Source organism: Scardinius erythrophthalmus (assembly GCF_964197995.2).
Source record: "Scardinius erythrophthalmus genome assembly, chromosome: 4".
NCBI lineage: Eukaryota > Metazoa > Chordata > Actinopteri > Cypriniformes > Leuciscidae > Scardinius > Scardinius erythrophthalmus.
Genome location: NC_138224.1, coordinates 41,154,104 through 41,182,015, shown reverse-complemented (window position 1 = coordinate 41,182,015; position 27,912 = coordinate 41,154,104). Strand labels below are relative to the sequence as shown.

General features: G+C 37.6%; 1 protein-coding gene across 1 annotated transcript; it reads right to left on the bottom strand.

Moving 5' to 3' along the window:
- Positions 1-27: 27 nt before the first annotated feature.
- Positions 28-25,704, bottom strand: LOC308689679 (uncharacterized protein). Its single transcript, XM_081363515.1, has 3 exons — positions 25,637-25,704; positions 24,794-24,965; positions 28-1,307 (listed from the first exon to the last, which is right to left on the bottom strand). Exons 2-3 carry the CDS (start codon positions 24,912-24,914, stop codon positions 229-231), a joined length of 1,200 nt encoding a protein of 399 aa, XP_081219641.1. The 5' UTR covers positions 24,915-24,965; positions 25,637-25,704; the 3' UTR covers positions 28-228.
- Positions 25,705-27,912: the final 2,208 nt, after the last annotated feature.

The following is a 27,912-nucleotide window of genomic DNA, read 5'->3' as shown; positions in this document are numbered from 1 at the left end:
ATAGAAATAATCATTCTACGGAAATGTGATGTAAACATGATAATTTTATTTGAATGTGCATGCTTTAGAACTAAAGCCCCGGAGTTTTATGCTGTCCAGCCCCGACTGGTCCGTTGAAAGCCCAGGCTTGCACTGGCGTGACAGTGGAAAAGCGGCTATTACCAGATCTCCACGTCTCTGTATATTTTAATGTTTATTATCATTCCACACTGATGCAAAACAGTTCACTCATAAGTGTGAACTCATATGGTACTCAAGAGCTATTTTATACCCAAAACTTCTTCCACACTGACCACATGTAAACAGCTTCTCTCTAGTGTGAGTTCTCATATGCCTGTTAAGGATTCCTTTTCGGTTGAAACTTTTTCCACAATGGTGGCAGGTGAAAGGCTTCTCTCCAGTGTGAATTCTAATGTGGTCTACAAAGTGACAATTTCTAGTGAAACTCTTTCCACACTGAGGGCATGTGTAGGGTTGCTCCCCAGAGTGGATTTTCATGTGCCTGTTTAGGCTTCTTTTAAGAGTGAATCTGTTTCCACACTGTTGGCAGGTGAAAAGGCTCTCTTCAGTGTGAATTCTCATGTGGCATTTAAGGCTTCCTTTTCGGGTGTAACATCTGCCACACTGATGGCAGGTGAAAGGTGTCTCTCCAGTGTGAGCACTCATGTGTACATTAAGGTTTCCAATTTGAGTGAAACTCCTTCCACACTGTTGACAGGTGTAAGGCTTCTCTCCAGTGTGAATTCTCACGTGGACTTTAAGCTTTCTGAGTTGATTGAAACTCTTTCCACGCTGTTGGCAGGTGTAAGGCTTCTCTCCAGTGTGAATTCTCATGTGGACTTTAAGACTTCCTTTTTGAGTGAATTTGTTTCCACACTGTTGGCAGGTGTAAGGCTTCTCTCCAGTGTGAATTCTCATGTGCTTTTTAAGACTTCCTTTTTGAGTGAATCTGTTTCCACACTGTTGGCAGGTGTAAGGCTTCTCTCCAGTGTGAATTCTCATGTGCTTTTTAAGACTTCCTTTTTGAGTGAATCTGTTTCCACACTGTTGGCAGGTGTAAGGCTTCTCTCCAGTGTGAATTCTAATGTGGACTTTAAGATTTTCATGTTGGTCGAAACACTTTCCACACTGTTGGCAGGTGAAATTACTTCTAGTTCCTGTCTTTTTATCCTTTTTTCGTAAAGAAGTCTTTTCAGTCTGTGAACAACTAAAAGTTTTTTCTTTTGTCATGAATTCATGATTCTTATATTGATCTTTATCTTCCATTTCATTCAGTACTTCACTCTCCTTTTTCAGCAGCATCAGGTCTAAGGCGAAAATAGACAAATGCAAATTAACACCAGTTTAAGGGTACAAAGCAAGAGACAACAAAACATTTAGACATGTAAAGAGTCAAAACCGACATAGTCAAGTCACCTTTATTTATATAGCGCTTTTTACAATGCTTGATTGCATCAAAGCAGCTTCACAATGATAACATGAAAATAATACAACAAATTTTGTTTCTAGAAGAAAATTGCTTCATCGTCCACCTTAAGTAAGGCAGATCAATAATATTATTGAATATTAAATGTCACCAACTAAGCAAGCCAAAAGCCAAGTGGGCAAGTGAGCAACAGTGGCAAGGAACCAAAACTTCATCAGGTGACAGAATGGAGAAAATGGAATGGAGACATACAATTAGATCCTATACCAGGAACAGTGGTGGAATGTAACGAAGTAAAAATACTTTGTTACTTTACTTAAGTACATTTTTCACGTTTCACTTTACTTAAGTAGAATCAATAGTGCATACTTTTGACTTTTACTTCATTACTTTTTGCAGCAATTATTATACTTTCTACTCCACTACATTTCTACAACGTTTCGTTACATTTTCGTTACATTTTCTGATCAGTTTTTCCCCTTGCCAAAACAGGGATTGAAAAAAATCTCCATGTTTTCGGTGCTGACGCGTTCATGTAACTGTGGCGCTGCCAATAAAGCACCTAAAAGCTGTCACAAAGAACCGGCAAAAGTAATGATTATGAATATGTAAAATATAACAAGGAGACATTTTAATTGATGCTGACGCGTGATCTTTGCAGTGAACGCGCCAGAGAGAAATGCACATTTCATACGGATTACATGCAGAGAACAGTCTGTTTTCTTTCGTTTTGAATTGTTCTGTTTAAAAGTACACATTTCAAGCTTTATATATATATATATATATATATATATATATATATATATATATATATATATATATATATATATATATATATATATTAGGGGTGGAGCCGAACCCGAATACGGTATTCGGAAAGGCACAAATAATGTGTTTTTTACGAATACTTATTTCGAACAAATACTTTTAAAAATATTTGTATTCGGGAACAAGAAAAACTTTATATCAAAAAGTTGCGTTTCCTCATGAGACATGGCGACCGGCGGTGCTGCTGATGTGGTGGCTGAAATATTTTGGATTAGGCTAATGTCACGTTGTCATAAGGGGTAGTTCACATAGCGTGTTTTTTGCGCGTGCAGATTTCAAATGTAGGCGCGCGGCAAGCTGGCTTATAATAGAAGCGAGCGGCGCGCTGCATAGCAACGACAGACGCCACAGGAGGGCAAGCGCTTGTGGAAAGGAGAAAACGGTGCGAACTGCGCTCTTCATGATGACGAGGAAGTATCAGCAAAGAATTAATTGATTTCTAGCCCTTGCATTAGCTTTAGATACATTTATGGAGATGAGAAATGAAATAAAAAGCCGTCATTATGTCATTAATATCAGTCCGTCAGAAAAGCAGTTCTAGGCTTATTCTTGGCTGGATAACTCTTAGCAGGTTTAAAAAGCTCTTTTAAAATTAAATATGAATGCAGTTTTGGATTAAATAAAAGTACAGTCAAGTCAAATAAAACATGTTTTATCTCCTGTTTGGTAACACTACAATAAGATACCATTCATTAACGTTACTTAATGCGTTATCTAACATCAACACATTGAGTGTAATTTTGGTACCGTGACAACACTAGTAGCTCTGTTAGCTCGGTAATTTAGACAATAGGCTGTTGACAGAGTAACGTTAACATATGTAATGGCTGTTATGTTATTTTCTTTTCAATGACGTTCCTTGTTACATGTTCATTGCTGGATTTATGGAAAAACATCAACCAATATTGCATATCCATAATTATTATAATGGATATAATTAAAGAATACTTACACTATAACGTAAATTAGAAGTGTAACGCAAAAAAACTGGATTTTTACACCTATTTTGAATTTTACTCAAATACAAATACAAATACTTTTCCCCTCAACAAATACAAATACAGATACAAATACCGGCTGCTTTGCACACCCCTAATATATATATATATATATATACACATATATATATATATATATATATATATATATATATATATATATATATATATATATATATATATATATATATTATATATATATATATATATATAAATATATATATATATATATATACATATATATATATATAAATATATATATATATACATATATATATATATAAATATATATATATATATATATATATATATATAAATATAAATATATATATATATATATAAATATAAATATATATATATATATATATATATATATATATATATATATATACGTCTCAGGTCTGTGAGGCAAGTACAGACCTGAGTTTCGGTTCATGAGTTTCACCAGTTCACGCGCCCGCACCTCCGTGTCCTTATCTATTTTCTGCTATATTTACTTATTTATTAAATCCAGGCAATTGGTTGATAAAACATTGATTCAAATTAAGATACAATTAATACGAAACGAAATTCACTTTAAAGAAAGGCTTTTGAGGTCTCTGTGAAGTCTCTGTGAACGTTTTAAAGCAGTATTTTAGTGCCGCTTTCAGAGCACTCACGTGCCTAACGGAGAACTGACATGTCCGTAACATAGTTTTTTCCTCATAAATGTGAACACAAAAAATAAAATGAATATTTTATGTTCTTTGGAGAGCCAACCCTTCTTCATCCGGTGGGTATATTACTTTTGGTTTGCGCAGTGAAATTCACAGAATTAGCACTAAAAAATATTTTGCCACCTAAAAGTTAAAGATTTTTTTTGTGCCACGTCCAGACAAAATAAAGAAGTCCAGACATTAGAAAACTACTAGTCTACAGACACATGCGTTTTATATTTAATATGAGGGAAATATAAATCCGTAATGGATTTATATTTCCCTCATATTAAATATAAAATGCATGTGTCTGTAGACTAGTAGTTTTCTAATGTCTAGACTTCTTTATTAAGGGAGTATGGGGAGTATGGATATATAAACAATTGGTATTTGAGAATTTACATTTCAAGTTTTTACTGCAAATGTCACGTCCATAACGCTGGGATTGCCCAATTTTAAAGAATGTATCTAGGTCTACATATTGTATAATGTTAACTTCAAATAAGGGGTGTGTTGCGATTCTGCCTTCTCACACTCACACCGGGACACAGGTTCGTGGATCCGAGTGTCGCGATTTTGGTTTCATATTGCATAGGCCTATTGTTACAGCCCTAATTATTAGAATATAGACATTAAGAGAATAAATTGTTATGAAAGTACTTTTACTTTTAATACTTAAGTACATTTAAAATCAGGTACATTTTACTTTTTACTTAAGTAGGGTTTTTATTGTGATACTTTTACTTTTACTAAAGTAAATATGTCTCTGGTTATTTGTACTTTTACTTAAGTACTGAGATTCAGTACTTCCTCCACCACTGACCAGGAATAGAGAACCTTGGTCCTAGGGGGCCACTGTCCTGCAGTTTAGCTCCAACCCTTAAAAAACTCTCCTGCCTGAAGTCTTAGTGATCCTGAAGAAATTGATTAGCTTGTTCAGGTGTGTTTGATTGAGATGGAACTAAATTATGCAGAAAAGTGGCCCTCCAGGACCGACGTTTTTCATCCCTGTACTATACTCAGGGGTGTTGCACCGGGGGGAAAAGGGGACAGTGCATAGGGCCCAGAGACTTATACATTGATGTCCTGTCAACAGAGATGGGGGACTCGAGTCAATGACTTGACTCGAGTCAGACTTAAGTCGCAAATTTTAGGACTTGAGACTTGCTTGACAAATATTAATAAAAGACTTGACTTGACTTTGACTTGATATTCATGACTTGAGACTTGACTCGGACTTGAGGTAAATGACTCGAAATAACTTGTCTTTTTAAAAATAAATATCTGTATTTGAACGCACAGCAACAATCACGTGACGCAGCAGGAACGCGCACTGTGTGAACAAAAGCCGCGTGTCGTAGTGATGACGCTGAAGCGCGGGATCGTTCGCCAGCTGTGAAACGGTATGTAATGCGCAAGTTTATGATCGAATCAGAGAGGAAAAAAATGCACAAGCATGTTTCTCGAGAGAGAAATCGCAGCTCATAAGCAAACTTAAGACGCTGCTGAGACATTAAAGTCACATCGATGTCATGTCACAACGAGCACACTCGGGCCCTTAAGAGAGCAGCCAGAAAAATGGAGCGCAACTGGAAGAAAACAAAACTAGAGGTATTTCGCATTTCATGGAAAGAGAGCTCAATTACTTACAGAGAGGCTTTAAAAGCTGCTAGATCTGCTTATTTTTCAACCCTATTAGAAGAAAATAAACATAATCCTAGGTATTTATTTGAAACGGTGGCTAAACTAACGAAAAATAAAGCTTCAAGCACCGAAGTTTCCAAGCAACACAGCAGTAATGACTTTATGAACTTCTTCACTTATAAGATTGATAATATCAGGGACAAAATTATAACTATGCAACCGTCTACTACAGTATCGCATCAGGCAGTGCATTGTAGTCTCCCTGAGGAAAAATTTGATTCATTCGTTGCTATAGGAGAGGAAGAATTTACTAAACTCATTAAATCATCTAAATCTACAACATGTATGTTAGACCCTATACCGACTAAGCTACTGAAAGAAATACTTCCAGAGGTCATAGATCCTCTTCTTAATATCATTAATTCGTCTTTGTCTCTAGGATACGTACCAAAAAACTTTAGGCTGGCTTTGATTAAACCGCTTGTTAAAAAAACGCAACTTGATCCTTCAGAATTAGTCAATTACAGGCCGATCTCGAATCTACCTTTTCTGTCAAAGATATTAGAAAAAGCAGTGTCTTCACAACTGTTCCTTTCTTGAAAGAAATTATATCTGCGAGGATTTCCAGTCCGGATTTAGACCGTACCATAGTACCGAAACAGCTCTCGTTAGAGTCACAAATGATTTGCTCTTATCATCCGATCGTGGTTGTATCTCTCTATTAGTGTTACTCGATCTTAGTGCTGCATTTGACACTATCGACCACAAAGTTTTTTTAAATAGACTCGAAAAAGATGTTGGCATTAGTGGAATTGCACTAGCATGGTTTAAATCATACTTATCTGGCCGTTATCAGTTTGTAGCAGTAAATGATGAGATGTCTCATCGATCACAAGTTCAGTATGGCGTACCACAAGGCTCAGTACTAGGACCGCTGCTGTTCACTCTGTACATGCTACCCTTAGGAGATATCATTAGGAAACATGGCATTAGCTTTCACTGTTATGCCGATGATACTCAGCTCTATATTTCTTCAAAACCTAACGAAACTTATCAATTCACAAAATTAACGGAATGCATAGCGGATATAAAAAATTGGATGACTTGTAATTTCCTACTTCTAAATTCTGAAAAAACAGAGTTTCTAATTATTGGACAAAAAACTTCCTCATGTAATAACCTAGAATACTGTCTAACACTCGATGGCTGCTCTGTTAAGTCTTCGTCGTCGGTTAGGAACCTGGGTGTGCTCTTTGATACCAAAAAGATCATGAAAGATCATTTGAAAGTCACGTGTCTAGTATCTGTAAAACTGCATTTTTCCATCTTAAAAATATATCTAAATTACGTTATATGCTCTCATTGACAAATGCGGAACAATTAGTTCATGCGTTCATGACCTCAAGGCTAGATTATTGTAATGCTCTACTAGGTGGTTGCCCTGCACGCTTAATAAACAAACTACAGCTGGTTCAAAACGCAGCAGCTCGAGTTCTTACCAGAACCAGGAAGTATGACCATATTAGCCCAGTTCTGTCAAAACTGCATTGGCTCCCTATTAAACATCGCATAAATTTTAAAATATTGCTGATTACTTACAAAGCACTGAATGGTTTAGCTCCGCAGTACTTGAGCGAGCTCTTAACGCATTATAGTCCGTCACGTCTATTACGATCTCAAAATTCCGGCCAGTTGATTATACCTAGAATATCAAAATCCACTGCTGGCGGTAGATCCTTTTCCTATTTAGCACCAAAACTCTGGAACAGTCTTCCTAACATTGTCCGGGAAGCAGACACACTCTGTCAGTTCAAAGCCAGATTAAAGACACATCTCTTTGACCTAGCTTTCACATAATACATTATAGACTTCTATAATTTAATGTTATGCTGCATAGATTAGGTCAGCCGGAACCGGGAACACTTCCCAAAAATCCTGATGTACTCGTTACATCATGAGAAGAATGGCATCTACGCTAATTTTAGTGTCTGTGTTTATCCCAAGGTTTTTCCTGCAGCCTGCCGGATCCAGGCCGTATCCAGATCTGACGAAAGACCTTCGCCTGGACCGATGACAACGCAGTGCTGAAGTGCCAACTAGTCTCTCCCTATGGAGGATCCCACTACCACTCTACAGATAAGGCGTTGTCGGGAAAATTCGTCTCGCGGTCCTACCCCAAAGCAACAAATAAAATAAAATTCCTTATCAAAATTTATAAGGAAAGACAAGTATTTTGTTTAGGCTTGGCTTGTAGGGAATTCCAAACCTGCGTATATTCTAACGCACATAACTATAGAACCCATTCTAAATGCGCATGTGAACGCCATCAGCGTTTCTCACAGGTTCGCGTTTAAAGTCTGTGTAGAGAGAATGGTGTCGTCTTAGCGCCCCCTAATTTAATAACAAATGATCATTGCGACGGAACCAAATCAATTAAAACTAACTTTAGATGGAAATAACTTAACTCTGCTGTAAAGCCGAAACAATCTCTGTTACCTTAAATTATACGCTTATCTCTGTAAAGCTGCTTTGAGACAATCTACATTGTTAAAAGCGCTATATAAATGAAGATGACTTGACTTGACATGTGTCTTTACGGGATTTTTACGGGTTGTGTGTGAACGCACTCTCTTATTCCGGAAAATCACTGGCAGTGTGAATGAACCTAAATCAAACTAACCCGAGTCAAATCTCGGGTCACTTAATCCGTGTATTTTCCGGAATCTCTGTGTGAAAGGGGCTTAAGGTCACACACCCTGACGAAGGCTCATTGGCCGCAACGCATAGGTGTGCAAGTAGCTACTTGTCACCTGATTTTAAAATATTAAAGCCATGATGAAATAAAGGCTTTCTATATATTTTTTATAATATTCGAGTGCCTTGGATTAATGATTTTTTTATGATCTGAATAATCCCTTACATACAAAAGCACAGCGAAAAACAAAACATTTCTTGAAAATTAAAATCGGGTTAAAATATGTTAAAATATGCCATATTCCAGTTTTTCTTACCTGCATACATCCCTTTGTACTGTCTAATTATATGCTACCAATATAGTCTGCTATCCCAGGGTTGACTTGAATGTTAAAAGAAATATAATTTTTTTTTAACTGTAATTAAATAATAATTAATAACATTGGTACAGAGTCTACCGTTCTCTGGGATTTGTTTTCATGATAATCGAATGTAAAGAGTTTTATCTCTAAAAACTGATTAGCTTATAACGCTAGTATATAGGGCATAGAGTAAGTAAAAAGAAATCGCTAGTTAATACCACTAACAAGCACCCTCATTATGCTACCGTGTTAGTGTGGGGCTATTTTGAGCCTTGTTAGTGGTATTAACTAGCGATTTCTTTTTACTTACTCTATGCCCCATATACTAGCGTTATAAGCTAATCAGTTTTTAGAGATAAAACTCTTTACATTCGATTATCATGAAAACAAATCCCAGAGAACGGTCGACTCGGTTCCCATGTGTTATTACACCCCAGGTTCATTTTGCGCCGGAGTTGTCCTTTAATAGCATAATAGCATGTGTACACACATTCACTCACAAATATTAATGAATCAATCACACTCAATCAAATCACCTCTCTCTCTCTCTCTCACACACACACACGCACGCACGCACGCACGCACGCACACACAGAAAGTCAAACACAACCATGGACATGCAAACAATACACCTTTCACTCATACACATGCACACACATCATTCACAAATATTAATAAATCACTCACTCACACAGATTAATAATGTACAATAGTCAATCCACCTGATTGACAGGTTTAAGTTTTGTGTCAATTCAATTATTACTGTTTTTTTCTTGTTATTCTTTTGTTAAAAAGGAAAGATCTAACTTGTTGTTAAGGATGTGTTCATGTTCCATAAAGGGGATGCCAGTTTGAAGAATGCCATTTGGTGGCATAGGAACCATTATTGTGAATTGTTTAATATCTTTTAATGGTCTACTGCAATGTTTGAGGCATATTTATTTTTTCATGCTTTAATGTTGACCTAATTTCAGTTACATTTACATTTTAGGCTATGTAGTTTGAAATTTTATTTTATCTTTTTTAGATTTTTAACCACTCAGCTGTATGTGGAAATGCATATTTAAAAAAATGTTGCAAATAAAACCATAGTCCACAACTTATGTAGTTTTAACTTATTTTAATATATAAATTCTGTGAAATCATCAAACGTTTGTATGACTTGCCGTGACTTGTGACCCAAGCTACGACTTGACTTGACTTGCTTGACATAAAGCAGTGACTTGACTTGACTTGACTTGCTTTTCACAAAATTGACTTGGACTTGCTTGAGACTTGAAGGTTAAGACTTGAGACTTACTTGTGACTTGCACATGTGTGACTTACTCCCACCTCTGCCTGTCAATAACAATGTCCTATGAAATACCTGTGGAGCATGGAAAAGAAAACTTCGAGGAATTCACACAAATCCTAAATGACCATCATAGATTAATCAAGGTAAAAACAACCACAAAACACACGGCAATTAACTTCCTGGACACTACCGTCTTCAAAGGTCTGAGTTTTAACACAACTCACTAGATACAAAAGTTTTACTTCAAAGAAACTGACACACATGCCCTACTCACATCACAAAAGCTTCCACCCAAAACACACCTTTGAGGGAATAGTCCAGGCACAACTCTTGAGATTTTCCAGAATCTGCACAAGGGAAGATGATTTCCAAGATGCCAAACGAACTCTCTACAGATCCCTCCGTACAAGAGGATATTCAAAATCAAAACTTAAGGGAATATATAAGGAACATCGTGATAAGCAAACAAATCCAAGAGAACAACAAAGCTCGGATGAACAAGTGATAGTTCTGGCTGTCTTCACTCACACACCAACTTCAATTAAACTAAACAAAAAAATGAAGGACAACTTCTCAAAAACCTTTGAAGACACACAAAACGTCACCAATATTGCGGCATACAAACGAAACCCCAATCTTAAAGATATCCTAATCAAAAGTCGCCTTCCCACTAGCATACCCACACATTTAATCTCTAAACCTAAAATTATCAGACAAATGGGGCAAACAAGGGCCTACTCCACTCTAAAAATACCACTCAACAGTTCTAACTGTGTGTATGTAATCACTTGCAATAAATGCAAGATACAATATGTCGGGCAAACAAAAAACTCTATTAGAAGCCGACTGCACTGTAACATAAACGACTCTGGGTAAATGCGAATTAGCTCAAGGATATAGGGAATTTTGGAAATATTAATAATCATAACTCATGGTCATAATAATTCAGAAATCGCATGTACATTTACTTTATCAATTATCAAGATTACCTTGTTCCGTAACTGGTCTGGTCATCAGTCATTCGTCCAGCGAATAAATGTAAGATTTTCCCAGTTAGGAAGGGGTATTTACAAACTACAAGAAAGTTTATCTTCTGGCCACGAACATCAAACTTTCTGAGTTTATTCATTAAAACTACTCAATGTAGTCTATAATATCGAGCTTGTAGCTTAATTAGATCTTTTAATTTCATTGACTTTATAAGGTGGGTTTTCAAACACAGAGACAGTGAAAAGTATAAATGGATTTTAATAAATGCAAAACTAGAGAGATTATATGAGCTACAAATACAAAAGTACGTAAAAATGCAAACAATAAAACAAACAAACATTTAACCAGACACGAACATAAGACATAACGTGATCAGAATAAATGAAAGAAAGAAAGAAAGAAAGAAAGAAAGAAAGAAGGAAGGATATCGAGAGAAGAGAAAAGAGGGTAACTTGATTCATAGACCTAAGAGCCAGACACCTGAAATCAGCTTTAGAGAGAGATCAAAATTACTTGAAAGATTTTGTACTCTTTCAGTGGGATGCTGGAAAAGGACGTGCGTGTGCACGGGTCCGGCTGGTTTGCGTCTAGCGTCGTCTTCCGGTGTCGTTTCGCAAGACGATGTAAAGGCTCACTTGAATTTAACGTTACCGAGAAAGTTCAGATCATTTCCCTTGTGGAGGGGAAAGGCGAGGATGAACTTAGTTGCAAAAGACGGCAGGGCAGCTCCTACATGACGCAGGGGTATGCGTCCCAGAGAGAGAGAGACCAAGGCAAGGCCTGGTCCAGCTGGTTCCGTTGGGAGAAGCGCTGCGCGTGGAGAAGAAGGGTGAGAAGAGGGGTGAGAGAGCGAGAAAAGTCTCTTCTTTTTAAAAGACATCTGTTTACGCCCTCTTTTTGGGACAACAGCAAATCAGATCTTCTGATCTGAAGCGGGAAGAAAGTTTCTTTGTTTGTGAAGAAACGCCTACTTTGACTGTCATGTGAGAGATTGAAAATAACATTCATATTTAGAAATATGGTATTTCCTGGAATAAATGCATATTATTGTACTTTGCAGTCAAGATTCGACTCCGACATGTTTTTCCCATTACATTGACACCTCGAATGACGTTTTTGCATGAAAGAAATACAGGGTTACATAATTTCCTCATAATCACTAGCATAGTGATTTTGATTAACATAATAACGTTGCATAGATACCTCAGACATTATCTGGCCAATTATACACACATAAAAATACATATCAAAAACATTGCTATTGGATCACATGTGTGGAAATGTCTGTTTCAAAGTCCAGAGTGTGTTTGTGTGTGTGCGTTGGAATGTCACGAGTCTATAAAGTCACGGGGAGTTCACGCTGAACTGGGGGGATTCCAGCCACACGGGCGCTGGTGAATTACCCCGTAGGGAATAATTAACGAGAGCTGTCTTCCTAAGGACAAAGAAGATGTGTTCGACACCCTCGTGTTTCACTTAATGTGGAAAGCAGCTGACCAGATGTCATTGTTGCTACAACACCAACACAAATACAATATTCGTGCATCCCCCAAAAATTCCAGGAGTCAAATACTGATCAAACATTTCCAAAGACACGGAGTTCAAAATGTACGCATCCAGGGAATTGAACATAATCCCCACTGGACAGACCAACAAAGGAGAAAAATAGAATGGCAATGGATTAAGAAATTGGGAACCAAATTTCCAAAAGGACTCAATGAAAGACTGGAAAATAAAAAAATTGATACAACAAAATAAATAAATAAATAATAAAATAAAAATATCCTACTTTAGACTAATATTAATATAAATCATAATATAAAACCCCAAAAAACTGAACCAGAATAACAAAACGGTTACATGAACACTCTTCTCCCTTCCCGACCCCCTTCTCCTTGAAAAAGGAGGGGAGGACGGGTTTAGGGAATGGACCAAATGCCCAGACAAGTACATGAAAATGGGTGGCCCAGACAGCTCTAACATTTTCTGGTCCATCAAGAGAACCTACAATGTACTACCATTGAATAACAAGAAAACGCTTTTTACCTACACTACATTTATCTCCCTTTCCTATTCCCTCCTCTCTGACACACAAAAAAAGTGGGGGGAGGAATGGGATTAGGGGTAGGACCAAATGCCCAGACAGGCACACGAAAATGGGTGGACCAGACAGGCCTAACATTTTCTGGTCCTTTTCTCCTAATAATTTTATTTAAAAATTGATATCCCACCACAAAATAAATTAAATAAAATATAATCTGCTAAAAAAGGACTAAATTATTTGGCATCATAACTATTAATTTATCTTTCACTTAGGGAATACAGCACAAAAGCGAAAAAAATGTCCGAAGACGAAAATTTCAGAAGACTGATAAGAAGCCTCTACGCCTATCTCAGGGCTTTTCATCACGAGAAGACCCTGAGAGATGGAGAAGCCCAGGGTACTAAACCACGCCGGCTAGAAAAAATAGCAGAAAACTTAAGCACGGCAATCAAGCCAGCTTTAATTAATACAAATGAAACCACAAGCATGTGGATTTACGCTAACGCAAGAAACTGGTTACATTTCGGTCTAGACATTCTGAAGGACCACTATTCGGAATGTCTTGAAAAAACCCAAACATCCATCCTAGCCGGCTCTAAAAACAGGTGGGAAGAGGCCTGGCAGGTAGCCATAAAATGGGGGTGAAAAAATCTAAAGACCTTACAGACATCAACGATAAAACTCGCATCACAAGCAGTGGTAGCTTTCATGACCACAAAGACACCAGACAGCCCCAAACAAACCTGCCACCATAAAAGAACGGAACCCCCAGAATGTTCTAACAAGGAGGAACAGCCAGTGGCCAAGAAATCTAAACCGGATGGGAAAGATGGCTTCATCATGGGAGCAATGGCGGACTCGGACGACGAAATCTTTTACCCGACCGTCGAGACAAATACTTTAGAACCAGAACCCAAAGAAGAACTAGGGAACTCTAGCTCCGAGAAGGAGCAAGAAAAAGAGAAACAAGAACAAAAGCAAGAGGTGACAAATCCAACCCCGAAAAAAAACACGAGTGCCTTTTAGAAAAGCCAAAACTGCGGGTAGCCAAACAGAACAAACCAGACTACCAACCCCAAACTCAAGAAAGAGAGGAGGACCTCTTTCTTTTTAACCCTAAACGAAGACTGATGACTGCAGCTCCACACAGCATCTTCTCAATAAAGAATCCTGCTGAAGATACACCAGATTCTCCTGGGCCCAGTCTTTCCAAAGTTTAATCTGGATCAGAATGATCTGCCAATAGACAATATAATTTTTCCAGAGATAATGTCAAAACATCAGCTATCAATATTAAGATGATTTAGCATTTCCAATTTATGTATTAAATTATTATTAATAATATTATTATTAGGGAAGGCCTACTTTTATTATTAAATTGATGGGCTATAATTAATTTGCCACACAATAATTTCATAGCGCATCACCGCATAACCAACGCGCTGTGAGGATAATAAAATATTACATAGAAGCTTCCTCCTCCTCATTGAAAATTGTCTAAAAACGTTTAGGTCGATTACAATGAATTAGAGGCCTATAATTAAAATTACTATGTCTAAAGGCTAATATTTGCGAACACTACAATAATTAAAACGGTTTTATTTCAAAAAAAGTTTGTTTAACATGGACATTGTTTAACAAATTAATAAAAGAGGCACAGTAGCTACATTCCAGGTGAAAACGTGGGTAATATATGGTTTATCCATTTTGCAACACGAACTGGTGGTAAAGGGTAACTAAACCCTAAACCAACTTTTTTTAGTTAATGATCTGTAAGAATGGGGCTGTTCATAGATTCAATTAATTTTTTTTTTACATTTGTGTTTAAAGTGTTTTAATTTTACAAAATATGGTGTAAAAACGTCTGAGTGCTGCCCTCTTCAGGTTGAACAGTGGCTACTGCAGTTGAATTTTCCTATTGGAAGTTGTGTTACCCTCTGACGTCAGAGGGTACCAGTTAACCACGCCCTTGCCTACAGAGAGATACGTCTCAGATGCACACCCCCTCTCCGCTGGGCTCTGCCTACTTTTCCAGCATTTTTTAAAAATTGCCAGTGGGTGGAGTCAGGCTCTGACCAGGGGTTTAGTTACCCTTTAAGCAACCGTGTTTGTAGCTAGTTTGAGCTACAGAAATTAAGATTCCCTCTTTTTATTTAATTTCTTGCTGCAGATGAAATGGTTAAACTTCTGTTTTTCGCGCAGGCGCAGTAAGGGAAAAAGCACTGAGTTTAGGGCAATCGGTTCATAGTAGGCATGTGCCGGTATCTAATTTTCATGCTGCGTTTAATTGATTGAGCTTTTATCACAGTATACGATATTATCACAATATTTTAATTGCACAAGAAAAATGGATGGATGGGGGGGGGGATGTAAAAAAAAACACTGCATCACAATAGGTGTAATTGTGATTGTCAAAACATTTGGTAACTAAACAATTGTATTAAGTTTAGTGTAGGGGTGTCCATGGTTAACCGATTAACCGATTAACCGTTAAAAATTGCGTAACCGAGTGAAACATTTTGCTTGGTTAAGTGGCGTCAATGGCATGCATTGAATTTAGTTGTAATACATTTTTGCACCACCAGAGACCACTAGACCAGTTTTCTAATATGAAGCGGCAAAGAAAGCGTGCGTCCGAGAGTGAAGGCTGTGCGCGAGTCAGAAACAAACATAGTATCCGCGCCACTGATCGCAGCACAATGTCTGCAGAGCCGCAGAGCCACAACTTTACCCCAGCAGTTTTACCCTGCGCATGCGCAGTTTAATCACAACAGTTTTACCCGCAGAGTCCGTTTACCGTTACATTAACCCATACAATTTGTATTATGCATTTCCTAAACATGTACTTGCTAATCAAACACTTTATATGTACAAACTACTAATCTATAAAACACAATCGGTCTTCCGACCTTTTACTATTGTGTTGATAATGCGCGAGGGAGAGAGAGAGCAATGCAGCGCTCGTGTTGTGTGAAGGCGGTGAGAGTGCGCGCGCGCGCGCGGCCGGGGCTCTCTCACTGTTTGTTCTTATGCGCCCTGTCCATTGATCTAAATAATTAGTTGTTACGACGACTTATTTGTTCCCTCGTTTTAATCAATCGTGGACACGTTGAACTAATTCCCCCCCTCATTTTGATTTAACGAATTACAACGTGGCCAAAAACAGTTTGATACTATTAATTAGTGAATGCTAAAGACCTATTTTTTGTGAATTGGTGAATATTCAGGTGAATTATTTCGTGGCCACGAATTAATAATAATTATTAAACTGTTTTTCTTACCTGTGAAGATAGCTCTTCAGTGAAGGCCGACTATTCTCGTACAGCTTTTTATTCCTTTTTTTTGTGTGTGAATTGGTGAATATTCAGGTGAATTGTTTCGTGGCCACGAATTAATAATACCCTCAGCACGTTTTACAAGACCCTTCTCGATCGCAGCGGCAACGAGCACTTTGATCACTTGATTTAAAAAACAAAACATTTCAGCGCTAGATCGCCTAAAAAAAAACGAACGAAATGAGTGCTCTGCTAGTTAACTGGAGATGTTTTGTTTATTTGTATTGGTATTCGTGCCGCGAGATGTTTCAAAAGTGGTGGGGACAATATCGACCTTAGAAAATAGTGGTGGGGACATGTCCCACCCGCAAATTACGCCTATCTCGGGGTTGCGGCGCGCACACTATGGTTAACCAAGTATTAACCGCTAAGGGCCTCGGTTAACGGTTAATGAAAAACTTGAAAACGTGCAGCCCTAGTTTAGTAACAACATGTTACAATGTTTACATGGTACAATGACTGATAGGCTACTGTTTGTATTATATAACACAGTTTTCATGATTTCAATTCAATTCTTGGATTTGATTTCAATGTTGATTCAATATTGACTCATTTGGATAAATATTAGGTAGGCTACAGTAGATAGCCTACATGTTCATTTTTCTGATGAAAAAATACATCTCACATAATGCTGTAAACATACAGAGAGCCCTATCAGCTGGTATTATTAAAGGTTAAAAATAACAAGTTGAGTTAAATATTGTTACGAACCGCTCTGAGACACGAGGGTAGAGGATCCAAAATGCAGCTTTTATTAAAGGGGTTATCCAGAATCGTAATCCAACAAGCAGAGGGGCAAGCACAGGAAGACAGTCCAAACAAACAAACAAAACAGTTTGTTCAGTTCAGAGAGTAGTTCAGAGAGTCCTGTCAGTCGGATTTACAACACGTGAATTCTGAAGAGCTGTTCTTCGGCCACCCATTCTCCACATGGGATTTCTAGTATAGTGTTAGTCTGGGCACCAGCTCTAACCAAAGCAAAAGCCTCACATGTGTCCGTGGATTTGCTGGTTTTGCCCTTACCAGCAGTGCAAACGCTGGACTTGCTCCACCTCCACTACGTCACTGGACGTCTAATGAGACGCAGCAGAGCAGAATCCAACTTCTGTTTAGATTTTCTGAAGCCGTCAGTGCTGGCATGAGTGTTGTTGGGGCAGAGCTGCTGATGCTTCTGCTGTGTGATTTAATCGACCGCAATGATCGAATCCCCATCTTGTCCCTGCAGAAAAGCAGCTGCCCGGGCACACTGAAGGGCTTCATGTCCATCCAGGGTCTTTGTGAGACCATGGAAGGTGAGGCGTCTTTTGTTTATCAACATATGTTCTGCAGGGCAAAAGAGATGGTGGCCCAAGCAGGCTATGATGTGAAGTCCTGCTTAATGTGTGGAATACGCGGACACAAGCTGCGTTTCTTTCCAGCCTTGAAGTTCTACACAGTTTAAATAACAACAAGAAAGTCAACTGGAACTTCAAGGATTTTTGGGAGATCCATGACTTTTGTGAAAAACGTTCAGTGGAAGTGCGAGCAGTAAACCTGGTCGGAGATGTGTGTTTAGAGATGGAGCAGAGGGGGCTTAGCTTCATCAGAAACACCCAAAAGTACATGGAGCATGGCATACCGTGGGTCAAGGAAGTGCTACTTAGGGTGCCGAAATCTCTGAAGGACCAGGGGCCTGATGTATAAACGTTGCGTACGCACAAAATGGGCATAGAAATATGCGTACGCATTTTTCCACGCACATATCGGGATTTATAAAAAATAAACTAGGCGTAGATAAGTGCGCACCGTAAGGATGCTCTTGACCGTGCGTACGCACTCTTTTAGAAGAGTATGTGTTTTGGCGACACCAACCAATAACTATTTAAAATGAAAAACTTCTAAATTATCCTATTACATCACCCAATAAATCAAATTGCATCAACCTGAATTATCATTATGATATGATTATGATGGAGTTTGATGGATTCATTGATTTTAATAAAATTTGGACTCTATTTCATTATAGCTCTGCACTGGTGTCTTGCAGAAGATCACTTTTAGACAGAAAATCTAAAGAAATACAAGATAATACAAATATAATTTCGCTCACCAACCTGTCACTTGAAGCAAATATCCATCCCTTCTTAAATGTCCGCACCAGCGAGCGCGTTGGGCCAGTTAGTGAAACTGATGCAAAACAGTTTAAATAAATAAAATACTTCTGATATAAACTATGTTTTACTTATGATATAAACATTTAGATTAAATAAACCATTCAAATTAATGGAGAACACTTAAACATGAAATCATTACTGAGAAGTTACAACATTTTTATATTCAAATTCAATCAATAGAAATATTTGTTGTGGATGCGATGTTTTTTGAACACATTTCCTGTAGCGTGCTGTGTTTAAATGTTTTAACCACAGAGATAATTGCTTATCATGATAATACCAGATTGTCTGAGAAAATAGTTTCTTGCAAATAATGCTCAAGGCCTATCTGTTTCCATTAAAAATATAAATCAATTAAAAATACTATTTGGCCAGTGGAAAAGATTAAATGTATTTTACACTATTTGATTTATGTATTCAAAAACAAGACAAGGATAGGGAAATACATGATTTTTATTAATGTAATGTGTCTTGTACCGTTAAACATTATCACGTGGATGAATAATCATATGCAAATGATATGCAGATGAGGATATGCATAGTAAAACTAGGCGTTGTAAGCTCCATATATGGTTATTTCAGGGTGGAGACGCATGTGCGCACAATCTTCCGCTGACTGGGATTTATAAAGTGAATTCTGCGCAGGTTCTGGCGTACGGACGGTTTTATAAATCTGAAAACTTTTGTGCGTACGCAAATTCTGCCTTATGTGCGTACGCACACTTTAAGGATGAAATCTACGCAAAGTTTTATACATAAGGCCCCAGGAGCTTGTTAGAGTGATGACTTTCAACAGCTCTATTGCCCTAATTCAGAACGGGGACTTCATCAGCTTTGAGAAACTGAGAATTCTCATCAAGGAGCTTCGTGTGACCCAGGTACGGTTGAGGACGTTACAGGTCCTGTACTGTTTTTTGCTGCCAAGTGTCTATGGTATGAAGCTGTGGGCCTTACATGAAAGTATCCCATACAAGCTAGGGATCACAGCTGCTTCTGACCCACAAAAGCTTTGTGTGGCAGAAAAAAGCATCTCAGAGCCGGTGGAAGAGGAGGTTGCTGAGGTCAATACTTCCACTGAGGTGCAGAATGTGAGAAAGCTAGTTCCACGCTTTCTGCCTGCTAGTTGCTCCCTCCGTTGGACTAGCATGGAACTGGCATTAGTTAATGTCTACGCAGAAGTGCCACATAAAGAGGCATATGCAAAATACATGGCTGAGTACCAGTCAATGAGTGTTCCTGTGCGCAGCTTTAACGCGTTCTGCAGGAAACGCAATACAATGATTAAATAAATGGTTTAGGGGTGGGTTATTTCTATAGGTTTAGTGTTAGTTAGCATTAGTAATTATAATAGGATTAGTGTATATTATTTGTTAGTAATTAGTATTAATTTGTAGTTGTTATGCTTAGAGGCTGGTGTTGGTTAGGCTAATGTATTTTATATATATAAGTCAGGGTTAGGTGTGTTCTGTGTTGTATTTTTGTAAAAAACAACAACAACAAAAACAACAACAAAAAAACAACAGTAACCCAGCCTCTGCCATTATACAAAGCAGTGTAATGTCAGTGCCGGTCCCAAGCCTGGATATATGGGGAGGGCTGTTAAACACTTAGGGTGGGGTTTGGGGAATAGGTTTAGGGGAATGAAACATCCAAGGCTCAAACCTAAGGTCTGAACCTGGTTATGCACGGTCCATTCGTCCACTGACCACTTCAGACTAACCCGAGCCAGACCAAGTTCACAAGCATGCACTCCATCTCATTTTTAAATCTCTTATGAGTATGACCTCTTGATCCCTTTATTGTGTCCCATAGCTCCGCCCAGGAAGCTCTCAGCGACCATTTGAAAGGGTAAGTTCTCAGCTTTCCAAAGAGTCTACTTTGATGCCTCTGTTATTTTGGGTTCATGAGATATTTACATTTTTACACCACCAGAAGTGGCTGTATCTCCTAATTAGAAGGTCGTATTGAAGCATGGGGTTAATAGTAAGGTCCGGATGAGGCCTTTAAGATGACACCAGATGCATGTCTTTCTGAGCTTTGGGGGCGGAGCTATGGGACGGACCTAATATATTTGTGTATCCAAAAAATATCTCGGTCTAGGAAAGTCGAAACTGCTTGTAATTGGTGTCATTGGATAGGTCTCTGTGAGTGCTTTCCAATAACACTATACTCCCATGTCTGTTGTATGTAAAGTTCATGAGATATTGACTCTCCAATTTTTAACTGGAAGTGGCCATAATCTCCTAATTAGAAGGTCGTTAGGGTTAGGGTCAGGGTTAAGGGCTTAAAAGCGAAGAGTGCACCCCCAAAGCAAGTTCAAATTATATTTGAATATATTGTTATTGCTGCTTCCATAGACATTCAGTGTGCATTTTAAAAACTCCAAATGTATTGTTTTACTAGTGCTTGTGTATTTAAATGTCTGAAACCTAAAATAAACAGTATGTGGATGAAAACACTGCATAGTGCTGAGTTCGTCCGTCTCTGGCTAAACGCAAGCCAACGCGCAAAAAGCCCAGCTTGAATTTGGCCGTTATGGGACGTCACTGCACATTCTAAATCCCATAGCCTAATGTTTGTGTACTTTATCTACTATATCACTGCAAACAAATCAATTGCAAAATATAAATAAATATTCATAATACATGTAAGTGTTGCATTATTTAATCAATTTTAAATATATATTTCATTGTAGTCCTGAAATCCACCCTGAATCCACCCTTCTGATGGGATCAGGATAATACTGTTCTTTTCTCAATCCTTCTTTTGAACAGATACTTTTCATGAGTTGATCCAATCTTAAGCCAAAATGTGACCGGATTACTTTTGAACAACTGGGCCCTAGTCTTCGCTTCTTAGGCCGGCGACACACTGTCTGCGTGGCGTGTCTGTTTTTATTTCTGCTCCCATGTTAACAGGTTAGAGCTTGCACACTGCCTGCGTACATGCTTGAAATAGAACCGACGCCTATTTTTCACGTGACACGCAAGCGTATTAGAAGCGTTTCCAGGCAAAATAGAATAGGAAAATGTTTATATGTAATTTTGACATGAATACATATTAATAAATGACATTTTCATGTTTGAAAGTCTCTAGGATTTGACTTAAATGCAGATATAAATGTAATAAAAAAAATATGATCGATTTTCAAATATTGCACCTGTCAATACAGAACGAAATATTCTGTAGCCTATTTTGCGTCAATACTGCCGACGTTGTCTTTGCTGTTATATAGTTATGTTTAACATGAAGTATAGGCCTTCCACAACTCTCTCCCCATATATCAAATTTATCACCAATGAGGCTTATCATATGTCACCTAGCAGCAGCAGCGCCGCGTCAGACACGTTTCTGGTGTGCAAAGACATGGAAAACGCCATGCAACGCAACAGAAACGCCACGCAGCTGACAGGCAGCCAATGTGTCGCCGGCCTTAGTTTCCTACACAACCTATGATAGTCTTCAACTAATGGAAGACATGACAGTGACTGAAGACAATTCAGTGCTCAAGGAACATCAGGAAATATGAATAAAATATTTGTCAAAATGTAAGAAAAGCTGTTCTTTCATTCCTTCCTCTTCTACACAACTTGTTCTCATTTATCTATCCGTTACCTGTTTTCATTATGTGCTTCCAAATCCTTACTATTACTAACACACATAAATCAAATTGATACTTTGCAGTCACGTGACTACCACGGATACCTGGCGGGCAACAAACGGGTATTTTCAACGTAGAGTCCTGTAGTTCCAGGACTTTCTAGTAGCTATCAAGTCTGTTAGCGAGCTAGCTGCATAACTGTGGACTAGGATTAACTCCAAGGTAGCTAAATTGTGTAAAGCAGACAAGTTTTTTTTAAGATAATCGAGCAGTAATAATTCCTCCATAAATAATCTAGCTCTACTGTTGGGTCATCTCTGGTTCTCATTGAAAATCATAGATATCGCAAACCTCAAAACAACCTATCACACACTTCTGTTATTGTTAGCAAAAGACGACAGCTGTTACTGTGCGTTCACACCGCCACCGGCGAGAGCGTCAAAGTGCCCGGAAATCATTCATTTTCAATGAATTTTGCCGCTCTCGCCGGCGGCGGTGTGAACGTACAGTTAGCCTAGCATAGACTCATAACACAAACAGCTGTCTCGCCGAACCAGCTGGTGATGAATACTGGTGGTGTTGATTGACAAAACTACAGTAACTTAAAGACACGATTAATTACATGATCATACACCCATTGTATTCAAACAAATGTTGAAATTACCTTTGATGGTAATATGCACAGACGTGTGTATACTGTGAAGGTTGCTTATCTCATCTGCGGTCAGTGCATCCAATTGCACAACAACTATCTGGCATGTCGTTTACACCTCAAAACACCAACTTTTGTATAGTAAAACTGGCGACCCTTGATTAGTTTACTAGGTTTCGTTGCTGGAGAACGACGTTCTTGCCCGCCAGCCAGTACTTGTGACGTCACGTGCAAAGTATCAATATCACACATAGGAGGCAGTGCAATCTTAACAACTTGCATCCCTGGTTATCTGATGTTCTCCACGAACATTGTTCTAAACTCAGGGTTGCAGAGAAGAAGTGGCGCAAATCGAAGTATCCTACTGACCTTGGTCTATATCAATCCCTCCACTCCTCATTCTCTGCTAATGTCTTTACTTCTAAAATTACTAACTACAAAATCAATTCTTCTGACTCTCACATGCTTTTCAAAACCTTCTCTCTTCTTAACCCTCCTCCTTCTGCTCCTTCCTTAACCCTAACAGCTGCCGATTTTGCAACATTCTTCATAAATAATACAACCACCATTAACGGCCAATTTTCTACACCACAAACTGACACGCACATCTTAACAGCTAACACACACATTCTAGAAGTCACCCTTTCCAATCACCCTCCTACCTGTCTGTTTGATCCTATTCTCACTCATCTACTTCAAGTCATTTCTTCCTCATTTGTACCCGCACTTACTCACATCTTAAATGCTGAGGGAAAGGTACCAATGTGAAGAGAGGTGTTGATGATGTGCGGATACAAATGAGGAAGAAATTCTGAGTGGGAATAGGATCAAGCAGACAGGGTAGTAGGGTGATTGGAAAGGATGAGTTCGGAAACTTGTAAGAACTTACTAAGAAACCCACTCTACATCCAGCACATCTGGAAAATTACAGACCCTTATCCCTTCTTCCATCCATTGCTAAAACACTTGAACGAGTTGTTTTCAACCAAGTATTTGCCTTTCTAACACAGGACAACCTCCTGGACAACAACCAGTCTGGTTTCAAAAGCGGACACTCAACTGATACTGCCCTGAATAATAATAATAAATAATAATAAAAATTACAGACTTCTACATGCTTTGTAAGTGGGAAAACCTGCAAAATCGGTAGCGTTTCAAATACTTGTTCTCCCCACTGTACATTGTGGCGGACGAACACTCATATAGACGGTAACTCACACGTGAAGATCATGTACAGAGGAAAATTCAAGAGTGCAGAAACTCATTGTCAACGCTGACCTGTGATTTATCTCAACTCAACAGTTATAGCATAGAATTTTCTGCTAAAGTAACAACCCTCAGCTAGGCTACATAATTAATAGATACGAGACAGTATGACTAATTCACACACACAATCGCTCTCTCATTAAAGCATTGAAATAAATGTACTCTCACTCTGCTAATTTATCTGTTTCTGATTTAGAACGAGCAAACATCTGTAAGAAATGATACGACCCATAGATAACTGCTGAAAGTGAGCTGTTATGTCGGAGCAATAGCACTGTTCACAGCGGAATGACATATGCCGTTGCTCTGGACAAGGTGATCCGAGTTCGAGTCCCGTTTCAAGGTTCAGGCTTTCTCAAGAAAAGCTGACGGACCGAGCACCACAAAAAACATGTGGCCAATAGAAAGACTGTTGAAAGAGAGATGGCAGACAATGCAAAAGATTGTGATTGCTTATGATCAGGCAAGAGAATTAGGACCCGTGTTAATATTAGAAAAGCTTTCCAGCGCTGGAGAGACCTAGGCGGGATGGTCTGAATACGGACGGCGAGGTTGCGTTGTTTCTGCTGTAAAAGCAAGTTACATTGCTTTTGTTAGTTAAAATGTTAGTAGAGCACATTTGAGGACAAATATAAAAATTACTTTTTCATTGTTCTCTATTCAGAAGAAGACACTGGGTTTATTACACAGAATAATTATTTTGTTTAGGCTACTTCTGTTTTTTATACTTTTGTATAGTCTCCATTTCTGTAGAGCTTGAAATTTTAACAAGGATCAAATGACTGAATTCAGCTTTGAGAATAAAACTAACCTGTTTGTTCCTCAGTTTCTTCATGTTTGACTCTGAATGTTGTTTCAATCTTCACGTCTTCATTCTCCTCTTTAATAAACTCCATCTTTATGTTTTCAATCTCCTCTTTAATAAACGCCATCTTTATAATATAATACGTGGATCTCAGTTGCTTCTTCGTGTGTGGTTTGTCCTGTTTAAGACGAGAATAATTAACAGAAAGAAAAATAAATCCTCACTAAATCTCTGAGTGTGTCTCAGTCAGCTCTAGTTCAGTACTTCAGTTCACTGGTAAGAGAGTCAGTCAGAGAGAGTTAATAGACTTAAATCATCCGATCACTCAAAACTAGCTGCAAATTAATAAATAAAAAAACCAATACAGAAACTTCATATTTAGGCTTTATGATCTACATTTGGTATAATGAATTTTAGATTATATTCAAATGATTACTCATGAAAACAATAACAGGTTTTTGGTTTGTAAAAGCTGTCCTGTTGTTCTCGTTCATTTACTCTGTTTGAGCAGCACGTCGTGACTCAAACGATTCGGATCACTGAATCATTTTGTACAGTATTTGATTCAATTGACTCGGAGTGTCGAAAAGCTCGGTTTCTCCATCAATATTTACCACTGACTGAATTCGTGTTCATGATAAACTGATTCACGATAGAGGGAGCGAAATGAGACGCGAGTGTACTGTTTCTAATGTGTGAATGCGCTTTACTCACAAAAATTCTTCATTAAAGTTAGATAATGCACTACAATGGTATACAATAGCACATATAATTACACATCGCTTGTAAAACAACAAAAACACTGATCTGTTTCTATATTTTTAAACAGTTTAAATTCTTAAAACTAACCTTTATTCAGCCGAATCACAACAGATGCAGGAGCGCGCCGCAGCCTTATGACGTCATATATCCAGACCAAAATAAAAGTCACGTTCACGTGCAGCTGTCTACAATCTCAGAAGTGCATAGAAATGTACTAACTATTTTTACCAGATAAACCCTATATTAAAAATGTAAATAGTGACAAAGGTGATACAAACAAACTTGTTAAAAGGGGTGTATGAGTTCATAGCAGAGTTCATACATGTGTCTGAATTATTTACATAGTCTCTCTGTTTTTACCAATTTTAAAAATGTGGACATATAAAGTTCATTTGAGTCTAAAAATGGGCATAGAAGTTGTAAAAAGTTATCTTTGACGAATCAGTAAAGTAAAAGAAGCAATACAATTTTTAAGTATATATGTTCATTCAATACCAACAATGATTATGGTATTATAACTTAATGGTTCAGTCCAATTAAAAATGTTAAATTTCACAGTAAGTTGAGTCTTCAATGTCAAGGGTCATTTGTGTGAGTTTCAGCCTATGTAGTGATTGAAATCGCTCACTAGTGAGTGAACAGACACAATTCATACTCCCTGCTCCACAGAAAACTCCACTATTAAAATCTGCCAGTTCAATAAATGCCCTGTTTATAAGTGATACACAAATAGAGAGTTATTTCTTCATATTGTGTTGTTTTGCATCAATGTATTTTCCTGAAAGTATTTAAGATTAATTTATAAAGTGGCAAACACACAATAAATATGATTGTGTAATAGTGTTTGAAAACTGACTTGAAAATGTAAAATCCGAACCGAATGGTTGCTATTCCTGAATAATTTAGTATTAAGGTCTAAATTTGGTCTCTGTTGAAGAAATGACTTAGCAGATATAATAATATAATTATTATTATAGCAGTTACAACATAATTATTGCAGTTTATTGTAGTGAAAATATACTTAAAATATAATAACATTTAATGATGTTTGACAACACAACACGCATTGAAATGCTTTCTTCTTTTTTGTTCTTTTACTTTTGTTTAATGGTGATTTACATGGCTTGTTTTTGTATATATACATTATATATATATATATATATATATATATATTAGGGGTGTAACGGTTCACAAAATGGTTCGGTATGTTTTCAATACAGCAAAAAGAAAAAAATGCCAGAGAAATTCCCTTGATTTTTTTATTAAAACTAACATCATAAAGTATGATATTTTTTTACTTTAAACAATGAAGGAGCTATACTTGACCCATCCCTGCTGGGTGTCTTCTTAGCAGCATATAAATAAGCAGCTCCTTGTATAAAAAATAATAATATAATATTGTAGTAGTTATAAACAAATTTTTATTTTATTTCAGTTTTATTTTAAATTAGCAAGGCTCCAGATTAACATTTGAGAGCAGCAATTTTATTCATAATGTCAAAATAATATTTCAAAAGCAAAAAGATTAAGAAATACATATTCGGGAGTGGAAATGGCAGCCACCTACTGGTTACAGGTAATTTAATGTCTTTTGTATTTTTAAATGAGTGTGAGTTTTACTACATCTTGAAACTTTTAGTTTTATAAATGGGGGTAATTAAAGGATGAACAAATAATGTTTTTGTCATCACATTAAAAATAACATTTAATAATGATAGTATTTGAGTTTTGAAGTGCTGGAAAAAGATGTTTGACATACTTGAAAGCATTTTACTATTCCTGCCAAACTTCCATGGTTACAGTTAGTGTTACTACATTAAATCCATGATGAATGTTTCTGATTTGTTGACTTAAAGCCTATAACTAATTAATTCACGGCACAATGTTTCTCCTGGTTTCTGGTCAGCGCTGTTTGATCTAATAAAGATCTACGGTTAATAACGGAGAAATTGTAATGCTTCTAAATATCGCAGCTTTGTTATTGCTTCTGTGGCAAATTCAAATGCTTTTCTTTACTGGATCTCTTAGCGCTGTGTAGTAACAGTGTCGCTTGATCAAGATGGTTGCCACTGACACTGGTACAATTTCATAAATGCAAATGGTCCGTTAAGCACAATGATTAGCGCTTTAATTATGTTTGCCATTTGATGTTGGGCAACGTTGTGGTGGTCACGCCAGCGCAACTGCTCACAAAATTTTGGTTATTTACTTCTCTCGTTGTCACTGGACATTAATTGGGAATTCGAACCCTCTAAGGTGATATAGTACCAAAACAATAATCAGCACATTATACAGTCTCTCAAACATAAGGAGTTTCCTGTCTGTAAAACTCATTCCACACCTTTTGTTTTTGTTATATTTTT